General features: G+C 45.3%; 1 protein-coding gene across 2 annotated transcripts in view; it reads right to left on the bottom strand.

Annotated features, from left to right (window-relative positions):
- Window positions 1-26,397, bottom strand: part of PDLIM7 (PDZ and LIM domain 7) — a 135,426-nt gene extending 109,029 nt beyond the window's left edge. The window contains exons 1-2 of one of the 2 annotated variants that reach the window (XM_069763962.1): window positions 26,049-26,397; window positions 25,854-25,958 (exon numbers count right to left, since the gene is read on the bottom strand). In XM_069763962.1, the coding sequence (XP_069620063.1) occupies window positions 25,854-25,949 (96 nt within the window). In that variant the 5' untranslated portion in view covers window positions 25,950-25,958; window positions 26,049-26,397. The remainder of the gene's footprint in view (window positions 1-25,853; window positions 25,959-26,048) is intronic. The other variant, XM_069763963.1, reaches the window with a different exon arrangement.
- Between the last annotated feature and the right edge of the window lie 439 nt (window positions 26,398-26,836).

Below are 26,836 nucleotides of genomic sequence, written 5' to 3'. Positions count from 1 at the left end.
ACGGTGCCTGGAAGAAATCCCTGCCTCTTCATTATCATAAATCTCCCCTCCTATCAGCGTCATAGTGCCCTGTGATGCATAATGGTGGCCCCGGAATCATGCAGTATCTATTCCACCCTTTTATGGGCATTGGCTTCTTTTCTGGGGCAGCTGAGAGCTGATTTTTTAGTCTGGGAGGGGGCCAATATCCATGGCCTTTTCTACGCTATTAATATCAACCCCCTAGCTGTCTGCCTAACTTTTGCTGATTATTAATTATGGGGGGACCCCACATAATTTTTTGGGGAGACCCCCCATTTTAATAACCAGTAAAAGCTAAGTATACAGCTGTGAGATGATATTAATAGCCTGGGAAGCTCCATGGGTATTACCCCCCTCCCAGGATATAAACATCTGCCCCCAGCTGTCTGCTTTTCAACTGCTGGTTAATAAAATTATGGGGTGCCCCACAATTTTTTTTCAGATATTTATTTATTAAATACATGTACAGTAAGCAACTTAAGCACTGTGCTAATTACCGTATATATGTCACTGACCTCTTTATATCTATTATATATATATTCTATTCTGACTTGTCAAGCTGTTGCTTATGCGTCTGATGAAATGTCAGATTTGCAAGGAAATGGGTGCGTAAAAATCGGATGGCACATGCATGCTCCATGTGCTGTGCAATTTTTTTCTTGCACCCATTGACTAGTATTGGCGAGTCTCGTCTGATATACAAGGACAATTGCAGCATGCTGTGGTTTTTTCTCAGTTCGATTTAAGCTAAAATAAAAAATTGCAGATGAGCCAGGAATCATAACATTAGGCAGAGTGCAAACTAATTTTTTTTTTATTGGCTTGTACTCGTTCGTTTTTTTCGTAAGTGAGTATGAGCCCTAATGAAGACTATTAAAAAAGTTGCAACATTATGCAATTAGGAATCAAATAAACAATAAACAAAAGTTTCAGTGAGGAGGTGTAAATAACTTCTAACATCACTCTTTTCTGGCGTGAAACCATGTGTGGTTTAAAAATGTCCTTTTCTGCTAAACCTGTCTCTTTTCTTAAAAGTAGTTGGGTCTTAGCTACAGGAGGGGGACCAAAAGCAACAGAAATTTGTCTTACTCTGTAGCTGAAATCTACTGCAGTTTTGAACCATTTCTTTTTCTGGTGTACAGGCAACCAAATTTATTAGTAAGCGTGCGATTCTTAAAGAAGCACTTATAAAAGTTTGTATACCCCTAATATATAGCAATCATATTACCGTATATAGCACTGTGTACTTACAATTGCTCATTTTGTTTTTCTACCGCGACAATTCTTCTCTTTTCCATTAGGTCTATGACATCATGTGATTAAAAACTGACCATCTGAATCCTTAAGCTTTATGTGGAAACAAAAGGTCAATTTTCTCTGCACAACTCTTAAGGTACCGTCACACTAGACGATATCGCTAGCGATCCGTGACGTTGCTGTGAGCACAGCGGCCGGAAAGCAGAGCGGTGACGTCACCGCTCTGCTTTCCGGCTGCCCGGCGCTCACAGCCAGAGCAGAGAAGCAGAGCACCGAGGACAGACAGCGGTAGGTAAGTATGTAGCGTTTTTTTTTTTTTACTTTAACGATGGTAACCAGGGTAAACATCGGGTTACTAAGCGCGGCTCTGCGCTTAGTAACCCGATGTTTACCCTGGTTACCGGGGACCTCGGGATCGTTGGTCGCTGGAGAGCTGTCTGTGTGACAGCTCTCCAGCGACCAAACAGCGACGCTGCAGCGATCCGGATCGTCGTCGGTATCGCTGCAGCGTCGCTTAGTGTGACGGTACCTTTAAGCCACTGCTAGAGTCCCTGGCGGGGGAAGGAAGTAGTTGAAGAGGGGAATGATAAATGCAGCGACAAGAGACTTCCTGTTTCTACATAGAGTAAAGAGAAGAACTAGCAGGGTAGAAAGGCAAAATGAGCAACTGTAAGTACACAGTGCTATATAATATGATTGCAATATATTAAGTGGATAAAAACTTTGATTGGAGAGCTTCTTTATTAAATTTATTGTACCTTATTCCATTGAGTTTTAAGTTCAAAACTGGTAAACAAATTCCAGTCTTGATGAAAGACGTCCAAAACACAAAAAGACAAGTAAAAAGCCATGCACTTTTAGAAAATTGTGCATCTTTACATTGGAACAATGAAAAAAAAAACTTGTGCTTATGAAAGAGCAACACAGAAAAGTAGTGGGAAAGGCTAATTATACAGCGGTTTATGACCCGGGCCATACACAGAATACATGGTTATAAAAGGGGAAAGATAAACACAGCTGTATGTCAGCCAGGATGGAAGCAATCTACTACTCAAATGTCTCCTACAGGCCAGTTACACATCCTATAGCAGATATAGGATATTTTTCTCCTACGTTAAAATGTATACTTCTACATCAATCACATACACTGATATTTACTGCAACTTCCTTTATACTTGTAAGAACGCAAATAAAATAGCTCATGTAACCCGAATGTTACATTTACAGCAGCAAACCTTGTTGGCAATCTCAGTGTGAGAGACATTTGTACAAAGCCAACATGGTCAATATTTCACAGCCACTCATATGGGTTGTCACTTGCTCTAAAAATGGAGAGTTCTTTCCAGGATGAAGACCAACCCCATTGATAGCCTGCTAAATCTGAAGCTTATCCTTTGAAAACCTAAATTATACATATGTGTGGCAATAACGCTACATCGCTGTATAAATGGAAACTTTCTGAAATATTTGATGGTTCCGTTCCTCACCGTTTCCACGATACTAGTTTGTGGTCAGGGAACGAGAGCATTCTTATTACATTCACAGTTTGCACCTGAACATAGCATGTCCTGCTTTCATCTAAGTAGTGGATACCATTGTATCCGTATGGGCCATCCTCTGTGAGCTGCACAAATCTCTCTGCTAGTTTGCTGCAACGTATCAGTCACGCCAGCCACCATCACGCCTTTTCACGCCTGCCCTGCTCAATGCATTCGTGCTCTGATTGATGGCCCATTCCCTAGGATACTGGAAGAGTGCCAGAAAGCCCTTATATGACAAATTTACTGTAACCTCTATTTGGATGCATACCTAGGCTTTTGTTTAATTACAAAAACTGAAATGTGATGAACCCATAGGATGAGAATACTACAAAGCTGATCTGTAATGGAAGAGATGACCTCTAAGTACAGTAGGTAACATCCTGATAACAAGTGAAAAGCTCCATTCTGTTTAATCTTGGTCAAATGAAGAGAATGGACCGGTTATATTTTTGTGATCGAGCATGCAGCGTATATACCATAAGAATAATTTATGTACAACAAGGTCGGCCCTGACATCTCTTCCCAAGAAGGTAATAAATGCTGGAATAGTGCACCGACTTATCCATGACCTCAGTGTGTGCTGTATGTGTCTATAGGCCCAGCTGTCACTGCCTCTCTGGGCTGTGACACCTTACATTACAAGACGCCATGGACAAGTCTGCAATGAAGATGTTTGCCTTAGGTTTTACAGTAGAGGTACCTAACCCGTTACTCAGAAACTACAGTTAGGAGATCTAGTCTGTCATTTAGCCAACAAATTATGATTCAGTGATTTCTTAGTGATGATCCTGTTAACTAATTGTCAGACCTTTTCCTATGGCATTGGCTCATGCCCTTTAAGCTCAGATCAGGACCCTGAGTATAGAACTTATGAAACCAGCATAAGGGTATGTGCACACGATGCAGATTTAGTGCAGAATTGGTGCAGAACTGCAGCAGATTTTTCTGCTGCAGAAACGCTGCAGAACTGCACTGTGATTTACAGTACAATGTAAATCAATGAGAAAAGAAAAAAGCTGTGCACATGGTGCAGAAAAATCTGCGCAGAAACGCTGCAGATTTCAAAGAAGTGCACGTCGCTTCTTTTGTGCAGTTCTGCAGCGTTTCTGCGCAGATTTTTCTGCACCATGTGCACAGCTTTTTTCTTTTCTCATTGATTTACATTGTACTGCACAGAAACTGCACAGAAACTGCATAGAATCTGCACAAAAACTGCATAGAAACTGCACAGAAACTGCACAAAAACTGCACAGAAACTGCACAGAAACTGCACAGAAACTGCACAGAAACTGCACAGAAACTGCACAAAAACTGCACAGAAACTGCACAGAAACTGCGCAGAAACTGCATAGAAACTGCATAGAAACTGCACAGAAACTGCACCACATTTCCTACGTGTGCACATAGCCTAACACGAGCGAATAAAACAAAACATCCAGAAAACTCAAACTATTTTTTTTTCTAATTTGTCTTCCGTATATTATTCATGTTTATATCAGCCATTATTAAAAATACCAACTTTCCTATTTTAATGAATTGCAATATATCTGTAAAAATTCAGATGTTATACGAATGATCAGCACAGAATCCAATTTTTTTAGGGGCACCCATATACCGGCTGCGATTTTTATCACGAGCTGATTCAATCTGTGAAAAAAACATGCCTATTTGCACTGCCCACATGAATGACATTGGTCCGGGTGCTGTCCATTTTGTTCACGGACAGCGGTCAGACTGAAAATACGGTCATGTAAAAGTCACACATGGCAGACTTGTTGCTGAATTTTCTAATACTGCTCAATTCATGTTAATGAGGTTTCCAGAAACCATTGTAAATGAGGAAAAAACCCTATGTATACGTATGAATGTGATTCTGCAAAAAAAAAATCTGCATCAAGTGAATATGCCCTAAATTGTACAATTTCCCATTCAGGTGCCTGGAAAAATCTAGTTGACAAGCCCCAACTAACAGTAATAAGACAGAGAAATGATTGCTCTTCATTACAAAATACATACTGATCAACAGCTCAGATCAGGCGCCCACAGCTGCCACCATCCGCTGCTTGCAGGAAGTAAATCCATAAGATCTTGGCCTTCTAAAAGGCGAGTATGACTAGTTGACCAGTGGATCAAACCCTTGCTCCTAAAGTTCTTTGAAAAAAAAAACACTGGCAATACCATGAAATTACTCTAACCCCAGATATGAGCTGGTCTTGTTTTAAAGAGATTCCTTATTTTCACTCCATGGCGGGCATTCAAGTGCATTGATACGATGGGATCACCTCATCTTCACCTGCCTCTGTTCCCTTACTAATCTCACTAACTCACCCCTCCCCCGTCTGACCACAACCTACTGACATTCTCCTCCCTCTCCTTTCCTAGTGCGCAACCCCCACTCCACAAACTCACTCACCCTCATCTCAAACACCTAAATTTACACTCACTCTCTGAGTCCCTTCTCCCTCTTACAGACATAGCTTCCTTCCATGACACAGATGCTGCTGCCACTTTTTATAACACCACAATTACAGCTACACTTGATTGGGTCGCCCCCTCACACATAGCAAAACTCGTACAATCATCAGGAAGCCCTGGCTGACCAGCCTGACCAAAGAACTGAGAAGGGCTTCCAGGGTTGCTGAGCGGAGATGGAAGAGATCTCATTCTGCTGAGCACTTTACCGCATACAAGCAGTCCCTCACCAGCTTCAAGTCCACTCTCCCTGCCGCAAAACAAACCTACTTCTCAACTCTCATATCCTCCCTGACTCACAACCCTAAACAGCTCTTCAACACTTTCAATTTTCTACTCCGTCCCCCAGCACCTCCTCCCTCTCCTTTCATTTCTGCTGAAGACTTTGCCTCTTTCTTTAAGCAGAAGATCGATAACAACAGACAAAGCTTTGGCCCACAGCCCCAATGCCCTTCCTCTTGACTGCTCAGCTCTGTTCTTCCAAAGCCAGCTTCTCCACCATGACAGATGATCAGCTCTCCACCCTTCTGTCAAGATCACATCTCAACACTTGCACGCTTGACCCGCTCCCGTCCCACCTCATCCCTAACCTCGCCAAAGTCTTCATCCCTACCCTAACACAACTCTTCAACCCCTCACTTACAAACGGTGTCTTCCCGTCATCCATTAAACATGCATCAATCACACCTATCCTCAAAAAACCCTCCCTCAACCCATCCTCTGTGTCCAGCTTTCGCCCGATATCCCTTCTCCCTTAAGCCTCAAAACTACTGGAACAGATTGTCCATCTTGAATTGTCCTCCCACCTCTCCTCCTGCTCCCTCTTTGACCGGTTCCAATCTGGCTTCCGACCACATCACTAAACTGAAACTGCCCTAACTAAAGTGACCAACGACCTACTAACCGCCAAGAGCAAGCGAAACTACTCTGTCTTCCTCCTCCTGGACTTGTCTTCTGCCTTCAACACTGTGGACCATTTCCTCCTGTTACACTGTTACAGATTCTCTCATCTCTTGGCATCACAGACTTGGCCATATCCTGGATCTCATCATATCTAAAAGAATGGACATTCAGTGTCTCCCTCTCCCACACCACCTCCTCATCTCGCCCCCTGTCTATCAGTGTTCCCCAAGGCTCAGTTCTAGGACCCCTACTCTTCTCCATCTACACCTTCGGCCTGGGACAGCTCATAGAATCCCACGGTTTACAATATCATCTCTACGTTGATGACACGCAGATCTACCTATCTGTACCTGACCTTATTTCCTTACTGACTAAAATCCCAAAATGTCTGTCTGCTATTTCATCTTTCTTTTCTGCTCCCTTTCTAAAACTGAACATGGACAAAACAGAATTCATCATCTTTCCCCCACCTCACTCTACCCCTCCACCCGACCTATCCATCAATGTCAATGGCTGCTCACTTTCCCCAGTCCCGCACGCTCGGTGCCTCGGGGTGATCCTTGACTCTACCCTCTCTTTCAAGCCACATATCCAAGCCCTTGCCTCCTCCTGCCGATTCAAACTCAAAAACATCCTTATCATCTCCCGCCTCGACTACTACAACCTCCTACTCTCCAGCCTCCCCTCTAGCACTCTGGCACCACTCCAATCCATCCTAATCTCTGCTGCCCGACTAATCCACCTGTCTCCCCGTTATTCCCCAGCCTCTCCTCTCTGCCAGGCCCTTCGTTGAGTTCCTATTGCCCAGAGGCTACAGTTCAAAACACTAACAATAACATACAAAGCCATTCACAACCTGTCTCCTCCATACATCTGTGACATGGTCTCCCGGTAGCTACCTACACGCAACCTTCGATCTTCTCATGATCTCCTTCTCTACTCCTCTCTCATCTCTTCTTCCCACAGCCGCATCCAAGACTTCTCCTGTGCTTCCCCTATACTCTGGAACTCTCTACCCCAACACATCAGGCTCTCGCCTACCACAGAAACCTTCAAAAGTAACCTGAAGACCCACCTCTTCCGAAAAGCCTACAACCTGCAGTGATCCTCTATCTGCTGAATCGCCACATGACCAATTCTACCCTCGTCACCCATCCCCTGGAGACTGTGAGCCCTCGCGGGCAGGGTCCTCTCTCCTCCTGTACTTGCGTGTGCCTTGTTTTACTCATGTTTATTGTACTTGTCTATATTTGCCCCATTCACGTGTAAAGCGCCATGAAGCTATAAAAATGTATAATAATAATAATAATAATAATAATAGAAGCCTCTCTATTGATGGGTTCCCACATCGCTGACTTGCTGTGGATTTTACCTGCAGATTTAAAGGGTTATTCTGATTCTCATAAATTTGTTTTGTGGTATAGTGCTTATATATACAATTTTGCAATTTACTGCTTACTACAAATTTCAGGCAAAGAGATATTACCACTTTTCTTTCCAGCTTGTTGCCTTGGAGACTGACCACCGCTGCTAGACATCAGAATATGCACGATGCATATAAGCTCCCTTCTATTAAGCTTATTAGCACTGTATTGAAGCTGACCATTGTCACTGCAGAGCATGGTTACCGCCTAGTCCAGGACAGCTTTAGCACAGTGCTTACAACATACACAGCAGTGGTGGTGGTCAGTATCCTAGGTCAGTGTTTTTCAACCAGTGTGCCGCGACACATGGTCGGGTGTGCCGCGGGGGAACGGGAGTCAGCTGTTCTCTGTGCCGACTGTCAAGCTGACAGCCGGCACAGAGAAGCTGCAGCGCGCCGGCTCCCGGAGATCAATTGTACTCGCAGACATCTACCAGCTGCGAGTACAATTGAGGCTCTGACCGCTGGGTCAGAGCGACGCCAGCAGCGTGATCAAGTCATGTGATCACGCTGCTGGCGTCACTATCCGGCGTGCAGGGGACAGAAGACACTTGGTGGTAAGTGCTCCTGTGCTGTGGAGCTGAAGACACCGAAGATTCAGCGTGGGGTGGGTTTATGGGGAGTATGTGGGGGGATTTATTAAGTGTGTGGGGGGATTTTTTTAGTGTGGGGGGATTTATTCAGCGTGGGGTGGGTTTATGGGGAGTATGTGGGGGGATTTATTAAGTGTGTGGGGGGATTTATTCAGTGTGTGGGGGGATTTATTAAGTGTGGGGGGATTTATTCAGCGTGGGGTGGGTTTATGGGGAGTATGTGGGGGGATTTATTAAGTGTGTGGGGGGATTTATTAAGTGTGGGGGGATTTATTCAGCGTGGGGTGGGTTTATGGGGAGTATGTGGGGGGATTTATTAAGTGTGTGGGGGGATTTATTCAGTGTGTGGGGGGATTTATTAAGTGTGGGGGTATTTATTCAGCGTGGGGTGGGTTTATGGGGAGTATGTGGGGGGATTTATTAAGTGTGTGGGGGGATTTATTAAGTGTGTGGGGGGATTTAATCAGTGTGTGGGGGGATTTATTAAGTGTGTGGGGGGATTTATTCAGTGTGTGGGGGGGATTTATTCAGTGTGGGGGGGGGATTTATTCAGTGTGTGGGGGGATTTATTCAGTGTGTGGGGGGGATTTATTCAGTGTGTGGGGGGGATTTATTCAGTGTGGGGTGGGATTTATTCAGTGTGTGGGGGGGATTTATTCAGTGTGGGGGGGGATTTATTCAGTGTGTGTGGGGGAGATTTATTCAGTGTGTGGGGGGATTTATTCAGTGTGTGGGGGAATTTATTCAGTGAGTGGGGGGATTTATTCAGTTTATGGGGGGATTTATTCAGTGTGTACGTGGGGGGGGGGCTGGAATTTATTTAGCATGTGTGGGGCAGGGTGCATTTATTCTGTGGAAGGGGATGGATTTATTCTATCGGAAGGGCAGTGGATATATTCTGTGGGGGTGAGTGGGGAGATGGGGGTGGACACAGTAGCGAGGGGAAAAATGTGTGCTGACAGTACTGGGAGCAACGGTGATGGGATGTGTGAGGACAGTATGGGGAGTCGGGGGAATGTGTGAGGGGGGAATGTGTGAGGAGGAAATATGGAGAGAGCAAAGGGGTATGTTAGCAGGGGGGGGGGATGTACAGGAGGAGGCTATTAGAAATGTGTGCAGACAGTATGGGGGGATGAAAGTGTGAGTGGACACATAATAGATACTGAGTAGTGTGAGGGTAACAGCCAGGAGGAGACAGTATGCCAAGTAGGAGGAGTGTAATGAAGGGGCACAGTAGAGAGACTGGGCTCTCTATGAGGGACACCGTATGAGAAGGCAGTGTGAAGTATGGAAAAGAGAGAGAGGGTAGTGTGGATGGCATGTACCATAAGAGGGACAGTGAGGGTCATATTATGTGCTGGGAATAAAGTGATGGGCAATTATTTACTCAGGGGCTCAGCCTAGGGCAGATATTGTTATTCCGGAGCATTATAATAACACTGCTATCTTTAAGGGTGTTGTGTCGGGATGTGCTGCAGAAGACAGGAGAAGATGGAAGTCTGCAGAAACGAGCTCTGCCGGTGGATGAGAAGAGTCATCATGGCATCTGGACAAGGTGAAGATGAAAAGAAAGAGGCGACTCCACAAACAACGTCATCTATCAGGTACCTGGATGTAAATGTGTTTTTTTTGTGATACTAATTCTCATTTTTATTTGTTAGGAACATTAAAGGGGATGTCCAAGGTTGTGATGAGTCTGCAGTCATACTATGTGACTGCAGACTTCTGAATTCTCACAGTGCACACTGCTATCATAATTCTCTGATGTTGGTGATTTACATACATGCGGTCACGTGCTGACTAGACATGTGTGGCCTCATTCAATGAAAATGAATTGACTGAGGCCGGACACGTCTAGTTAGAATGTGACCAGAAGTATCCAAATCACATACTTGTGCTGTCATGACCGTCCACTCTGGCCACCGGCAAGGGAGAATCCTGAAAGTGTGCAGTGCTTGCGCTGTGAGAATTCAGAAGCCTGCAGTCACATAGAATGACTGCAGACTTTCATCTCAAACCTGGACGCACCATTTTGTGCCATTTTGGTTGGTGGTGTGCCTCAGGATTTTTTAAGTATAAAAAGTGTGCCGCGGCTCAAAAAAGGTTGAAAAACACTGTCCTAGGTAACCAGCTGTAAACAAAATAAGTGTTAACATTTATAGCTGTTCTTGAGATATTAATAAGGAGTGAATTGTGCTGATATCCATCTATGAAGATGGGAATAAATTAAGCCACAGATTCAAAATATCAGGGAAGTGGATAAGATTTGACAAGTCTCATTCACTTACTTTAGATATCCTCCATGTGGAAATACGAGCATGCTGAGAATTCTCTAATCAGCAACATGCACATTGCAGAAATACAGCGCATTTACACAGCGGAGTTCACCACTTTCAGTATAACAGGAGTGAAATCTATTGTGAATCTGCAACTAAATCTGAATGTCAGGAGAACCTCACAGGGGATCTTGCCTTGAGACCACCCTTTATGCTTGCTACTAGAGATCTGCAAAATAGAAGGAGGTTGTTCAAACACAGTATAAAGCTGTGGTCCCAGTAGAATATCACATCGGAAGCGAGCGGGAGCCTAGTGTCAGTGCTCTGTGCTCTGATCCTCTTGCATCAGAGAATGGCAGCACAGGTGTGGAGGAGACGGTTAAAGTAATTTCTCCATCTCCTCCATTGTTGGTTGTACTTGGGTGACATCTGAGTGCAGTGCGATGTTTCACCCATAGACTTATATGGGTGCGTGCATACGATTCTCAGATGCAATCTCAGCCTGCTGCGATTGTTTTCTCACGCTGAATTGGATTGCACTTGTCCGATTACTTCACACGTGGGAGGCGCGAGCCCTAAGACTTAGGCCGAAATCATACGTCCGACATTCACAGTCCGAGCACAGACATAGTAACAGCTGCAGGTCTTCAGACCTCATATATGGCTATGGGGCGGCTGAGTTCAGACCAGGGTACCTGCAGCTAATCTAACCTTCCCAGCCCATACTCACACGATGAATGTCAGACTTGTGGAACTCGCCTTATGATGTATTTTCTGGAGGGTTTTAGGTGAGTTTTTTTGTTCCTCTTTTTTTAGCCAAAATCAAAATGAAATAGTGTTCTTTCTTGACCACCAGGAACACAATGGGAAATGTGGCAGACCAAATGTTCAATAAACAGAAAGCGGATGTTTCCTTCCAAACACCTGTTCACACAAGGAAATGACAAACACATTCTAATTAGCTTGTTACCGCAAGCTAATTACAAAGCAATGAGGTGGAGTGAGAATATCCCAGGATAAGGGGAGGCCTGAGAACAATGCCAGTAATTGGGGCTTTGGGAAGACAAAATGTGAAATAACACCTTCATACCTGGAAAGACATGTGGACAGACACTGCATACAAGAATAGAAGTGTCTGACGCCATTCTCACGCCAACCCCCAAAACAACCCCAAGCACACTCCTGTCTGAGCAGGACCTCCCCTCATACAAACATTAGGGCAGAACAAAATGCTTAGTGTGAAGGGAAATGATTGTCTGAACCTGGCACAGAAGCAAAACCAACAAACTTGGGAACAAAAGCTGCCCCACCCAGGGAAGAGGGTGTGAAGTGAACGGCAGACACTCCACTTTTCAGCCCCCCAAAGTAAAAAGAACTGGAGTGACCAGTGAACATTACACATGCCCGCCACCCATCATTCTATGGTTCCAGAGACACCCACCCAGCTGCCCACAGTCACGTACGTCTGCCATGTCCCTCATGGGAAAGCCATTCACCCTTTCAGTGCTGGCACCCAGGTGACTTTCTCTCGGTACTTTCTCACAGGTCAGTGCTAGACTGAAAAAATAGCAGAAACATATCAGTCATACGGTCATGTGAGTTATCTGTACAACTCTGTGGAATATGTCAGAGCTATAGAAGAAAGCACCAATTAAGGAAACCTTTTCCTGGCAGTGTCAGGAAGTTACAATAGTAATAAGTGTCATAAAAAGCAATAGTTTCCCGAGACAAAAAATATGTCAACCAGCAGTTACCATTTATAGCCCTGCGGGTCTCCTCTGCAACAGAAGGGACATGGGCCTCGTCAGGCGGCACTCCCCTTTAGCTACGCCATCGCTGTAGTAGGTGCCACACAGTTACATTTAGGGTATGTGAACACGTTGCGGATTTTCTGCGGATCTGCAGCATTTTTTGCGGTGCAGAAAAGCTGCAGATCCGCAATTAATTTACAGTACAATGTAAATCAATGAGAAAAAAAAAGAGCTGTGCACATGTTGCGGAAAATCCGCTGCGGAAACGCTGCGGTTTAAAAGAAGTAGCATGTCACCTCTTTTTTGAGAATCTGCAGCGTTTTTGTACCCATTCCATTATAGAAAACCGCAGGGGTAAAAAACGCAGCAAATCCGCAAGAAAAACGCAGCAAAAACGCACAAAAAACGCGACAAAGCCGCAGCTGTGTTTTCTGCCAGGAGAGGCAGAATCCGCACCAGAAATACGGCTAATCCGCAACGTGTGCACATAGCCTTATTGCACATTTTGTCACATTTAAAAAATACTGAAGCCATTTTTTCTTAATGTGACGCCCCTTCATGTTATATCCTGAGAAGTATGATATACAGAATAATGTACGCACATACTGTATATGTATGTATAGAACCATGGGAGCAATTATGTACACATAGTGTATATGGACTTAGATTGGAGTGTAACATGTATATATCGAGCCATGTGTATATGTTCATGTGTGTACTGTATATGTGTATATACATTTGAGTGTACTGTACGTGTATATACAGTGTCATGTGTGTACTGTACATGTATATAGTGTCATGTGTGTACTGTACATGTATATAGTGTCATGTGTGTACTGTACGTGTATATATAGTGTCATGTGTGTACTGTACATGTGTATATAGTGTTGTGTGTACTGTACATGTATATATAGTGTTGTGTGTACTGTACATGTATATAGTGTCATGTGTGTACTGTTCGTATATATAGTGTCATGTGTACTGAACATGTGTATAGAATCGTGTACTGTACATTTATTTAGATTTGTACTGTACATTTACATATGGATTAATTTATCTACTGTACAAGTATACATAGCATCATAGGTACTGTACATGTGTATATACTCATGTATTTACTGTACAAGTATATCAATTCCTGTATTTACCACACAAATATATATGGAATCATGTGTACCGAACATGTGCATATATAGTGTCGTGTGTACTGTACATGTGTATATATAGCATCATGTGGGTACGGTACACGTATAGATTTGTGTGTACTGTACTTGTGTATATATAGATTCCTGTATGTACTGTACATGTATATATAGATGTGTACTGTACATGTGCGTGTATATGGAGTCGTGTGTGTAGTGTAGATGTATAGTTGTGTGTGTACTGTACATGTATATATAGTTGTGTACTGTACTTGTGTATATATAGTCGTGTGTACTGTACTTGTATATATGGTTGTGTGTACTGTACGTGTATATATAGCTGCGTGTGTACAGTACATGTATATATATAGTCGTGTGTACTGTACGTGTATACATACATAGTTATGTGTACTGTACGTGTATATATAGCTGCATGTGTACTGTGCGTATATATAGTTGTGTGTACTGTACGTGTATACATATATAGTTGTGTGTACTGTATGTGTGTATATATAGTTGTGTGTATTGTACGTATATATATTCGTGTGTATTGTACGTATATATAGTCGTGTGTACTATACGTGTGTATATATAGTCAAGTGTACTGTATGTGTATATAGTCATGTGTACTGTATGTGTATAAAGTAGTGTGTACTGTATGTATATAGTCATGTGTACTGTACGTGTATATAGTCATGTACTGTACATGTATATATAGTCGTGTGTACTGTACGTGTGTGTGGATATATATATTTATATAGTCGTGTGTACTGTACGTGTGTGTATATATAGTCATGTGTACTGTACGTGTATATAGTCGTGTGTGTGTATATATATATATATATATATATATATATAGTCGTGTACTGTACGTGTGTGTTTATATATAGTTGTGTACTGTACATGTATAAAGTCGTGTGTACTGTACGTGTATATATATATATATATATATATATAGTCATGTGTACTGTACATATATATATATATATATATATATATATATATAGTTGTGCATATTGTACGTGTATATAGTTGTATGCGTATATATATAGTCGTGTGTATATATATATATAGTCGTGTGTACTGTACGTATGTGTATAAAAGAAACGAGGGAGATCCAGCTCCAGGAAAGAGAAATAGTCTCTGATAAAATCCAAAATAGCTTTGTCATGAAAAAATTTAAAATGTGGAGTCCAATGACATACATAGTCGTGTGTGTATATATATATATATATATATATATATATATATATATATAGTCGTGTGTACTGTATGTATGTATATATAGTCGTGTGTACTGTACGTATGTGTATATATAGTCGTGTGTACAGTACGTGTATATATAGTCGTGTGTACTGTACGTGTATATAAAGTCGTGTGTACTGTACGTGTATATATAGTCGTGTGTACTGTACGTGTATATATAGTCGTGTGTACTGTACGTGTGTATATATATATATATATAGTCGTGTGTACTGTACGTGTATATATATAGTCGTGTGTACTGTACGTATATATAAAGTTGTGTACTGTACGTATATATAGTGTACTGTACGTGTATATATATATATATATATATATATATATATATAGTCGTGTGTACTGTACGTGTATATATATATATGTGTGTGTACTGTACATGTATATATATATTTGTGTGTACTGTACGTGTATATATATAGTTGTGTGTACTGTACGTGTATATAGTTGTGTGTACTGTACGTGTATATATATAGTTGTGTGTACTGTACGTGCATATATATAGTCGTGTGTACTGTACGTGCATATATATATAGTCGTGTGTACTGTACGTGCATATATAGTCGTGTGTACTGTACGTGCATATATATAGTCGTGTGTACTGTACGTGCATATATAGTCGTGTGTACTGTACGTATATATATATAGTTGCATGTACTGTACATGTGTATATATAGCCGTGTGTACTGTACGTGCATATATAGTCGCGTGTACTGTACGTATATATATATAGTCGCGTGTACTGTACGTGTATATATAGTCGTGTGTACTGTACGTGTATATATAGTCGTGTGTACTGTACGTGTATATATAGTCGTGTGTACTGTACGTGTATATATAGTCGTGTGTACTGTACGTGTATATATAGTCGTGTGTACTGTACGTGTATATATAGTCGTGTGTACTGTACGTGTATATATAGTCGTGTGTACTGTACGTGTGTATATATATATATATATAGTCGTGTGTACTGTACATGTATATATATAGTCGTGTGTACTGTACGTATATGTAATGGCAGACGCGGTACTGAATAAGGTGCGCGTCTCTGACTGGGGAGCACACAGAGAGCTGCACGTAAAGGTGGTCTGTGCCATTTCCCCCCTAGCATCACTCCCACCTTAGTGATGCACTAATTAGAAGACCCCCAGCCGGCCAGTGGGCACTAGAGGGGAGGGGTCCTACGGCCACTCCTACAGGGGTTAAATCCAGGTGTCCGGCCGGGAACTTTCTCTTTCACTCCCGGCAGGACACCTGGAAGCTTTTGTCCCTGCATCCCTGTTGTAATGTCGGACCCCCTGGTCGAGGCCCTGCGGAAAGGACTAGAACAGAGAGGTGAGCACTGGCTTCAGGCCATCCTTACCGGCCTCAGGGCTCACCTCCCTGGGCCTTCTCCCGACTCCGCTTTGTCTTTTCTCACCCCTTCATCCCCTGGCCCCATAGGTCCGTCCTTCATTACCCCTTCGTCCCCAGGTCCAGTAGGTTCGTCCTCCATTTCCCCGTCGCCCTCTGGTCCCCTAGGTCCGTCCCCCAGTATACCTTCTCCAGGGCTGTTCTCCCTCACCCTTCCGCCCTCGGGCCCCCTCGGGCCTAGCTCACCTCCAATACCTTCGGGAGCACCCTGTGGTCCGTCGTTTTGGTCCGGCCCCGATCGCTGGGCAGGGGCCCCTCTCTGTGCCGCTGCCGGTATCGGGGCCCTCGGCTGTAGATGGTCAGGGGGCCTCTCGAAGGCGGCGGGGGAGAGCCGGGCGTCGCACCCGTCGGAGGGTGGCCGGCGTCTCCTCGCCGGCTCTTGTCCGGACTCCGGTGGTGGCGGAGGGCAGCCGGCGCCGGTTGCTCCGTCCCGGCTGTGCGGGGCTTCATCCGGCAGCGCCCGGCGGCGGGCGGTGTCGCCCCCTTCCCCGGCCGCTCCGGAGAGGCCGGTGGTGGCGCCGGGAGGCAGGCGATCCGCCCGCTTACCCCGCGCCCCAGAGCGGCTCCAGGTCGGGGATGGGAGGGCCTCTCCGCCTCGCAGCTGCAGGCGTCTTCCGGAGGCCTCGGGCACCGCTCGGAGTGCTGGGAGGCTCCGCCCAGCCACTTCCGGTCCCCGCCCAGCCACTTCCGGTCACCGCAGATCAGCGCTGAACACAGCGCTGGCCAGTCCTCGGTTGCCTTCCCTGCGGGCACATATACGCCGCCCGCAGGGGGTAACCTGGGGGCTGGTTTTAACACTTCACGTTCCCCAGAGCGCGCTGTTCGGTCAAACTCGACCGATCAGCGTGCTCATTTATCACCTGGCGTGACCTCCAGCTTACCCCCAGCAGGCGCAGCACTGATGCCTGTACGGGGGTATCAGGGGTCAGGCCGGAAAGGTCACAGGGCGGCTGAAGAGCGCGTTGCTCGGTCCCATGGGACCGAGCAAGGCGCTCAACAGCCGCGCAGCGGGAATCACGGCGACTTCTCAGTAAACGCACCAAGCACAGACACATTATCACCTCCCCACACTGCCCAAAATCTTAATAAAAAGTTTCCGTGTACCACCGCCCCGTCAAATCCCAGCAATGGGGAGGAATATGGTTACCTCCTGACGCCCCCCCTTCCGATTAGCGCTACAGGACCATCTACGGCCAATTATCCCCCTTTGTCTACTGATAGAATCCCCCCCATTGCACCGCATAATATCGGCGGACGAAGGCGTAGACGCCGCACGTCCTCCCAATCTTCCTCCGATAACTCCCGTCGCCGTTCCCGCCACTCCTCTAAACGCCCCTCCCGTCACCGCCGCAGACGCAGCTCCCATAGGAGCCGCCGCAGATCCCGGGCCACAGGATGGCCGTCATCAGCAACATCCGAGGGGTCCGAGGTATCGCTAAGTCCGGATAGGAGTCATCGTGCACGTGGCAAGTCCTCTAAATCGCGGGCACCCTCTAGGGCTTTCTGCCGGGGAGAACAATCCCCCGCGGCTTCCAGCCACAACAACCACCGCGCAGTCGCTGAAGAGAGAGCCATTAATCCGCCACTATGTGGTAGTAATCGGGCTCCAACGCACGATACTCAGTGCATCGGCCAGCACATCGGCCAGTCCCACGCTGTAGCGGGAGCCAGAGTTTCCCCGTCCTGCGACATCCCCCCGTCAACATCTGCGGGGGTTCCTCCAGGATCGGTGTCCACTCGTCCAGAGTCACGCAGCGGTGAGTGTACCAAGGATAGCGAGGAAACGTTACGCTACAGGGTTAATGTAAAGGAAATGGAGCTAACTTCAGCGTTAAAGGAGATAATCCTACAATTATCTCAGGCAAGGAGAAATGTGGTGAACAACACAACACCACAATCCGCTAACCTACACAAAGACGCCTTCTTCTGCGGGATCATACACAAAGACGCCTTCTTCTGCGGGATCAGCCCGCTAGGCGCTCATATAGATCAGGAAACTAGACTGAAGATATGGAGCAACGATTACATAGATATATGGTCGCTGTTATCAGCCGACCAACAAACGGTGGATAGAGCTAACGATAGGGGTTTTGATAGGGGGAGATCGAAAATTGCTCTAACCATGAATAATTGGCTCCAGGCCTTCGCAGTATTGGGCTGTATTATGGGCCAGAAACATCCGGAACGCTGCTCGGAATTGTTTATATATCAGGACATGATATATAGTTCGTACAAGTCGCACGGCGGTTCAGCCTGGCGACGGTACGACGAGGAGTTCCGCAGGCGTCTGGCCCTACAGCCCGATCTAGGCTGGGGGGTAAAAGCGACAGACGTGTGGTTGCGACTGATGCTGTCTCAAAAGCAGCCCCCCTTTTCAGCCACGACCACTCATTACTCCGGAGCCGCAGGTCAGAACTCAGTGGTCGTGCGAAAACCCGGGGCCTGCTGGCTATATAACGAGGGAAACTGCCGTTTCCACGCGCTATGCAAATTCAGACACGAATGCTCCGCTTGCGGGGGGGACACCAAGCATCAAGGTGCACTCGTCAGGCATACAAAGGGCCTACAAGGCAGAACCCCAGTGAGCGTAACCGCGATGGCCCCCTGGCTAAAGCTCTACCCCAATAAGAAAGCGGCTCAGCAGCTGCAGGCGGGATTCACCGACGGGTTCTTTATACCCTTTAGGCTAACAAGAACGCCAACCCTATCCGATAACCTTAAATCAGCTCGCGAATTCCCCAAAATTCTTAGGCGAAAAATTGGAAAGGAGGTAGAATTGGGTAGGGTAGCAGGCCCCTTTACGTCGCTCCCCTTCAAAAACATTAAAATATCACCGTTAGGCATTATACCAAAAAAGGAACCCGGTAAATACCGCCTAATCCATCATTTATCCCACCCAAAGGGCGATTCGGTTAACGACGCAATCACCCCAGAAGAAGCTTCTGTCTCATACGCGTCTTTTGATAAGGCGGTTGAATTAGTGCGGGCAGCCGGGACCGGCGCCCTGCTTGCCAAATCCGACATAGAATCAGCATTCCGTTTACTACCCGTGCACCCCGAATGTTTCCACCTTCTGGGCTGCAAAGTGGACCAATACTATTACTTCGACATGTGCCTCCCGATGGGATGTTCCATCTCATGTCACTATTTCGAGCTGTTCAGCACCTTCCTAGATTGGGTAGTTCGGTACGAGACGGGCAGTAAATCCCTAATTCACTACCTCAATGATTTCCTGTTCGTCGGCCCCAGAAATTCTAAACTCTGCTTCGATCTACTAGAAAAATTCAAATCCATCTCTCTCAAATTCGGCGTGCCATTGTCATCGGAGAAAACGGAGGGTCCATGTAATGTATTGCCCTTTCTGGGCATTGAAATAGATACCAACATGATGGTGTTCCGCTTACCGGAGGATAAAATACAAAAAACCCTGCAAATGTTGAAAGGCTTCCGCGAAGTTAAAAAGGTAACCCTACAGCAAATGCAGGCGTTATTGGGTCTACTGACATTCGCCTGCCGTGTAATGCCGGCTGGCAGAGCATTCTCGCGCAGACTATCGCTGGCAACAAAAGGCGCTTCTCACCCCGGCCACAGAATTAGGCTCACTCGTTCGCTAAAAGCAGATCTGCTGGTATGGCAGACGTTCCTACAATCGTACAACGGTCACACGTGCGTCATGGCTAGAGAGATCACAAGCAAGGAATTATGGCTGACAGTAGGGTGGAGCAAAAAAGAGGGTTTCGCAGCAATCTATAAAAACCAATGGTGCAAATCTGGTTGGCCAGAGAGATGGATGACAACAAAGTGGGGGCAAGACCCGGCCCTATGGGAATTGTTTGCGGTAGTAGCAGCGTTGGAGATATGGGCCGATCAGTTGAGGAACATGAACATTCGGTTCCAAACAAAAAATACGAAAACAGCGAAGAGTTTAAATCACGTCTTCTTCATCCTTGCCCATACTTGCTCTTTTGCGACGGCTTGCGCTGTTATGCCTAGAAAACAATATTTGGTGTAGAGCCACCGTGGTGGCGGAGGTTGACGAGAATATCATTAACCCATTGTTATTTTCCAATTGGCAGGATTTCAGAATCCAGCAGCCCAACGCGCAACCCCTGGGTATCCTGTGTCCACTGTCCCTGTGGGATACAGTGGCCAATCATTGATGCCCTTAATCCGGGCCTCCGTTTCGCCAGCTACCTGGCAGGTGTATGGTAAGGCTTGGGAGGAGTGGTGCTCACTAATTCAGGGTAGGCCAGTCGATAAATGCGATCAAGCACGAAGCGCGGTGACGACTGATTTTCTAATGCGGATGAGAGAAGATGGGGCGTCGGGCACCTCAGCACAACGGAAATTATCGGGGCTAGCATTTTTCTTTCAATTATTGGGATGGGTAGACGTAACTAAGTCCTTCTGCATAAGACAAGCCATAAAAGGTTGGAAAAGGCTTCAGCCGAGCCAAGAATGTCGCCGCCCCATTTCTCTGAGACTATTGCAGGACCTGATTGCGATATCCCCGTCGGTCTGCTCATCGCAATATGAGGCAGCCCTCTTATCGGCAGCTTTTGCGACCGTCTTTTTTGGAGCACTGCGTATCAGTGAATTGCTACCGCGGGCAAAAAACGCGTCGGAAGGAGGCCTAATTAATGAGGACATGGTAATATGCAGCGACGCCCTGCGCATCAAGGTTAGAAAATCCAAATGCGATCCCACCGGTAGGGGCACATGGGTCCTGGTTAACTCCACAGAGGGCCCAGCTTGCCCGCTAAAAATGGTTAGAAGATACGCCGGGATAAGACACACTGGTAGATTTTTCTTCACTCATACAGACGGGTCCCCTCTGACCAAGTACCAATTCCAGGCAATGTTCAAGCTATGCTTGGAAAAAACCGGTGCAAATCCAAAAGAGTACGGGACACATTCGTTCAGGATAGGGGCGGCCACAGAAGCGGCTAGGGCAGGAGTGTCAGAGGCCGAGGTGCAGAGAATGGGTCGTTGGAAGTCCGCATGCTTCGCCAGATACATAAGACCTGACTTGCTTAATTAACATGTGTTGTCTCTTACAGGGGTTGAAGTTTGGGTTGTAGGAGATTTCTACGTTTACTGGGCCGAAAAGAGGGCCAAACTGCGGCCAGGAGGAACAAATCTTTACCTCCCGGGCATAAAAGTAAACTGGAAGGGTATCAGAGGCCTCCAGTGGAAACAGGTGTTTAAAGAGATGGTTGGCATAGCAAGGATGGTGGAACATCCGGTGATAATGGTGGTACACGCGTGTGGCAATGACCTGGGCAAACAAAAGGTGGCCGAATTGTACAAATGGGTGACAACGGATATGGATCGGTTCAGCTGTCTATTCAGGAACATGATACTGGTGTGGTCGGATATAACACCACGGGCCGTCTGGCGAGGAGTAAGAGATAAAAAAGCCATAGAGCGGACAAGAAGGAAATTCAACACGCGGATTGGAAAATATGTGAGAGGAAGAGGCGGTATCGTGATCCTTCACCGCCTGCTACAAGGGAATAACACGCCACAATTAAGACCGGACGGAGTTCACCTAATGGACATTGGCCTCGATATTTTTCTGTCTGGTTTACAGGATGGGGTTGAACAGGCCTTAGCATCGAGGGGGGGGGGGGGGTCGGAGTCCCGCGTAGTTAATACACGGGATCCTCCGTGGCGGAAAAAGCGGAGGAGGGCAAAGGTCGTAACCGCTCGTTAGGCCAATTCCCCTGTCGATCACGGACAGGAGCTCGGCGCGAGCCGCTCGTTACGATATGTAATTGCCCTTTTCTCTGATTATTTAATTAATAAACTGTGACCGACCTGTTCAACCCACCTAGGACTGTGTGTGTTTCATTACGGGATTGATGGGAGGGGGGAAGGCACTGGTTACGACACCCAGGTCTCCACAGTCTGGCAGACGCGGTACTGAATAAGGTGCACGTCTCTGACTGGGGAGCACACAGAGAGCTGCACGTAAAGGTGGTCTGTGCCATTTCCCCCCTAGCATCACTCCCACCTTAGTGATGCACTAATTAGAAGACCCCCAGCCGGCCAGTGGGCACTAGAGGGGAGGGGTCCTACGGCCACTCCTACAGGGGTTAAATCCAGGTGTCCGGCCGGGAACTTTCTCTTTCACTCCCGGCAGGACACCTGGAAGCTTTTGTCCCACCCACCCTCCCTTTTAAAGGCTAATGATTAAACTAACCCGCAGGAGAATGTAAATGTGTGAATTATGTTGTAATTTAAAATAAAAAAAAAAAAAAATTTTCATGCATGTTGATATAACTAACCCTGGTAACCTTTATTAAGTCACAGCGGAAAAAGCGGAGGAGGGCAAAGGTCGTAACCGCTCGTTAGGCCAATTCCCCTGTCGATCACGGACAGGAGCTCGGCGCGAGCCGCTCGTTACGATATGTAATTGCCCTTTTCTCTGATTATTTAATTAATAAACTGTGACCGACCTGTTCAACCCACCTAGGACTGTGTGTGTTTCATTACGGGATTGATGGGAGGGGGGGAAGGCACTGGTTACGACACCCAGGTCTCCACAGTCAGTTGTGTACTGTACGTATATATAGTGTACTGTACGTGTGTATATATATATATATATATATAGTCGTGTGTACTGTACGTGTATATATATATATATATATATATAGTTGTGTGTACTGTACGTGTATATATATATTTGTGTGTACTGTACGTGTATATATTTGTGTGTACTGTACGTGTATATATATATTTGTGTGTACTGTACGTGTATATATATAGTTGTGTGTACTGTACGTGTATATATATAGTTGTGTGTACTGTACGTGTATATATATAGTCGTGTGTACTGTACGTATATATATAGTCGTGTGTACTGTATGTGTATATATAGTCGTGTGTACTGTACGTGTATATATAGTCGTGTGTACTGTATGTATATATATATAGTCGTGTGTACTGTACGTATGTGTGTATATATAGTTGTGTGTACTGTACGTGTATATATAGTCGTGTGTACTGTACGTGTATATATATATAGTCGTGTGTACTGTACGTATGTGTGTATATATAGTCGTGTGTACTGTACGTGTATATATAGTCGTGTGTACTGTACGTATGTGTGTATATATAGTCGTGTGTACTGTATGTATATATAGTCGTGTGTACTGTACGTATGTGTGTATATATAGTTGTGTGTACTGTACGTGTATATATAGTTGTGTGTACTGTACGTATGTGTGTATAGTCGTGTGTACTGTATGTATATATATAGTCGTGTGTACTGTACGTGTATATATAGTTGTGTGTACTGTACGTGTATATATAGTCGTGTGTACTGTACGTGTATATATAGTCGTGTGTACTGTACGTGTATATATAGTTGTGTGTACTGTACGTATATATATAGTCGTGTGTACTGTACGTGTATATATAGTCGTGTGTACTGTACGTGTATATATAGTCGTGTGTACTGTACGTATATATATAGTCGTGTGTACTGTATGTGTATATATAGTCGTGTGTACTGTACGTGTATATATAGTCGTGTGTACTGTATGTATATATATAGTCGTGTGTACTGTACGTATGTGTGTATATATAGTTGTGTGTACTGTACGTGTATATATAGTCGTGTGTACTGTACGTGTATATATATATATATATATAGTCGTGTGTACTGTACGTATGTGTGTATATATAGTCGTGTGTACTGTACGTGTATATATAGTCGTGTGTACTGTACGTATGTGTGTATAGTCGTGTGTACTGTATGTATATAGTCGTGTGTACTGTACGTATGTGTGTATATATAGTTGTGTGTACTGTACGTGTATATATAGTTGTGTGTACTGTACGTATGTGTGTATATATAGTCGTGTGTACTGTATGTATATATATAGTCGTGTGTACTGTACGTGTATATATAGTCGTGTGTACTGTACGTGTATATATAGTCGTGTGTACTGTACGTGTATATATAGTCGTGTGTACTGTACGTGTATATATAGTCGTGTGTACTGTACGTATATATATATAGTCGTGTGTACTGTACGTGTATATATAGTCGTGTGTACTGTACGTGTATATATAGTTGTGTGTACTGTATGTGTATATATAGTCGTGTGTACTGTACGTGTATATATAGTCGTGTGTACTGTACGTATGTGTGTATATATAGTTGTGTGTACTGTACGTGTATATATAGTCGTGTGTACTGTACGTGTATATATAGTCGTGTGTACTGTACGTGTATATATAGTTGTGTGTACTGTACGTATATATATATAGTCGTGTGTACTGTACGTGTATATATAGTCGTGTGTACTGTACGTGTATATATAGTCGTGTGTACTGTACGTGTATATATAGTCGTGTGTACTGTACGTGTATATATAGTCGTGTGTACTGTACGTGTATATATAGTCGTGTGTACTGTACGTGTATATATAGTCGTGTGTACTGTACGTGTATATATAGTCGTGTGTACTGTACGTGTATATATAGTCGTGTGTACTGTACGTGTATATATAGTCGTGTGTACTGTACGTGTATATATAGTCGTGTGTACTGTACGTGTATATATAGTCGTGTGTACTGTACGTGTATATATAGTTGTGTGTACTGTATGTGTATATATAGTTGTGTGTACTGTACGTGTATATATAGTTGTGTGTACTGTACGTGTATATATAGTTGTGTGTACTGTATGTGTATATATAGTCGTGTGTACTGTACGTGTATATATAGTCGTGTGTACTGTACGTGTATATATAGTCGTGTGTACTGTACGTGTATATATAGTTGTGTGTACTGTATGTGTATATATAGTTGTGTGTACTGTACGTGTATATATAGTTGTGTGTACTGTACGTGTATATATAGTTGTGTGTACTGTATGTGTATATATAGTTGTGTGTACTGTACGTGTATATATAGTCGTGTGTACTGTACGTGTATATATAGTCGTGTGTACTGTACGTGTATATATAGTCGTGTGTACTGTACGTGTATATATAGTCGTGTGTACTGTACGTGTATATATAGTCGTGTGTACTGTACGTGTATATATAGTTGTGTGTACTGTATGTGTATATATAGTTGTGTGTACTGTACGTGTATATATAGTTGTGTGTACTGTACGTGTATATATAGTTGTGTGTACTGTATGTGTATATATAGTTGTGTGTACTGTACGTATATATATAGTCGTGTGTACTGTACGTGTATATATAGTCGTGTGTACTGTATGTGTATATATAGTCGTGTGTACTGTACGTATGTGTGTATATATAGTTGTGTGTACTGTACGTATGTGTGTATATATAGTCGTGTGTACTGTATGTGTATATATAGTCGTGTGTACTGTACGTATGTGTGTATATATAGTCGTGTGTACTGTACGTATGTGTGTATATATAGTCGTGTGTACTGTACGTATGTGTGTATATATAGTCGTGTGTACTGTATGTGTATATATAGTCGTGTGTACTGTACGTGTATATATTTTTGTGTACTGTACGTGTGTATATATATATATATATATATATATATATATATAGTGGTGTATGTGTAGCATCCCATTTTATCTAACAGTCTAGCACACGCCATTCTAATGTGTCATGGAAATAGGAATTCCTGCCATGTAACCGGACACGTCCTATTTTTCTTGCCTTTTCCAGCTTGTGGCATTGTCCTCGCCAGGGAGCCGTGTGCCCGGCCAGCAGCGCCCGCTGACGGGAGGACATCTACACATACACATATACACATGTTCCCCCTCAGCACGGTGCAGCCATCGCGGCCGCCACTCACCCTGGAGATGGACAGCGGCATGTTGAAGTCCTTGCCTCCCTGCAGGCGGAAGCCCCAAGGGGCCGGTCCATCCAGGGTCACTTTGTAATCCTCCATGTCCGCAATCTGCAGAAGAGACAAGACAGGGCTGTGAGCAGTGCAGGGGTTAATCCGCCGTGCAGGGGGTAACCCCACATCTGAGCACAAGTCACCCACTAGAGCCGCTGCACCTATGGGCGCTCCATGCACCTCCGCGTCTCCCCGCAGTGTCAGCAGGAGCAGGCGGCGAGTCCTGCCCGCTCTCCGGCCGGCGCCCAGGCTATATAAGGCGTGTAAGACGACACCGTGCCGGGGCCGGGGCCGGGGGATCCGGGGAAGTGAATCATGCTGGGGTTTGGGAGGGACCAGCACAGCGCCACATTCCCGGCTCCTGTCGGGAGGGGGCACATTCCTCACGGACACAGGGATGGTCAGGACCCGGCTCTGCAGCCAATGGGAGGCCCAGTGTGCCAAGCCTGAGCCCGGGCATTGCACTGGCAGCTGGTCACTTATATACAGCGCCTCATCACAGGTCCTATGTGGGATTGTGGGGTGCCCTCCACTGTCCTAGAGAAAGTGTGCCTCAGAGCAAGGTGGCACATATGGTATGACTGTACAGAGGCACATAGGGCATGACTACCCGGGACCCATGTGGTATGACTACCCGGGGGCACATATGGCATGACTACCTGGGACACATGTGGTATGACTGCCCGAGGGTCACATATGGCATGACTGCCCGGGGGCACATATGGCAGGACTGCCCAAGGGCATATATAGACTACCTGGGACACGTGGTATGACTGCCCGGGGGTCACATACGGCAGGACTGCCCGGGGGTTACATATGGCATGACTGCCCAGGGACACGTGGTATGACTGCTCAGGGGGCACATATGACAGGACTGCCTGGGGGTCACATATGGCATGACTGCCCAGGGACACGTGGTATGACTGCCCAGGGGG

The sequence above is a fragment of the Ranitomeya imitator genome, chromosome 4, assembly GCF_032444005.1.
Source record: "Ranitomeya imitator isolate aRanImi1 chromosome 4, aRanImi1.pri, whole genome shotgun sequence".
In the NCBI taxonomy this organism is placed as follows: Eukaryota; Metazoa; Chordata; class Amphibia; order Anura; family Dendrobatidae; genus Ranitomeya; species Ranitomeya imitator.
The sequence above is the reverse complement of the archived record's forward strand: the minus strand, read 5'-3'. Positions and strand labels throughout refer to the sequence as shown.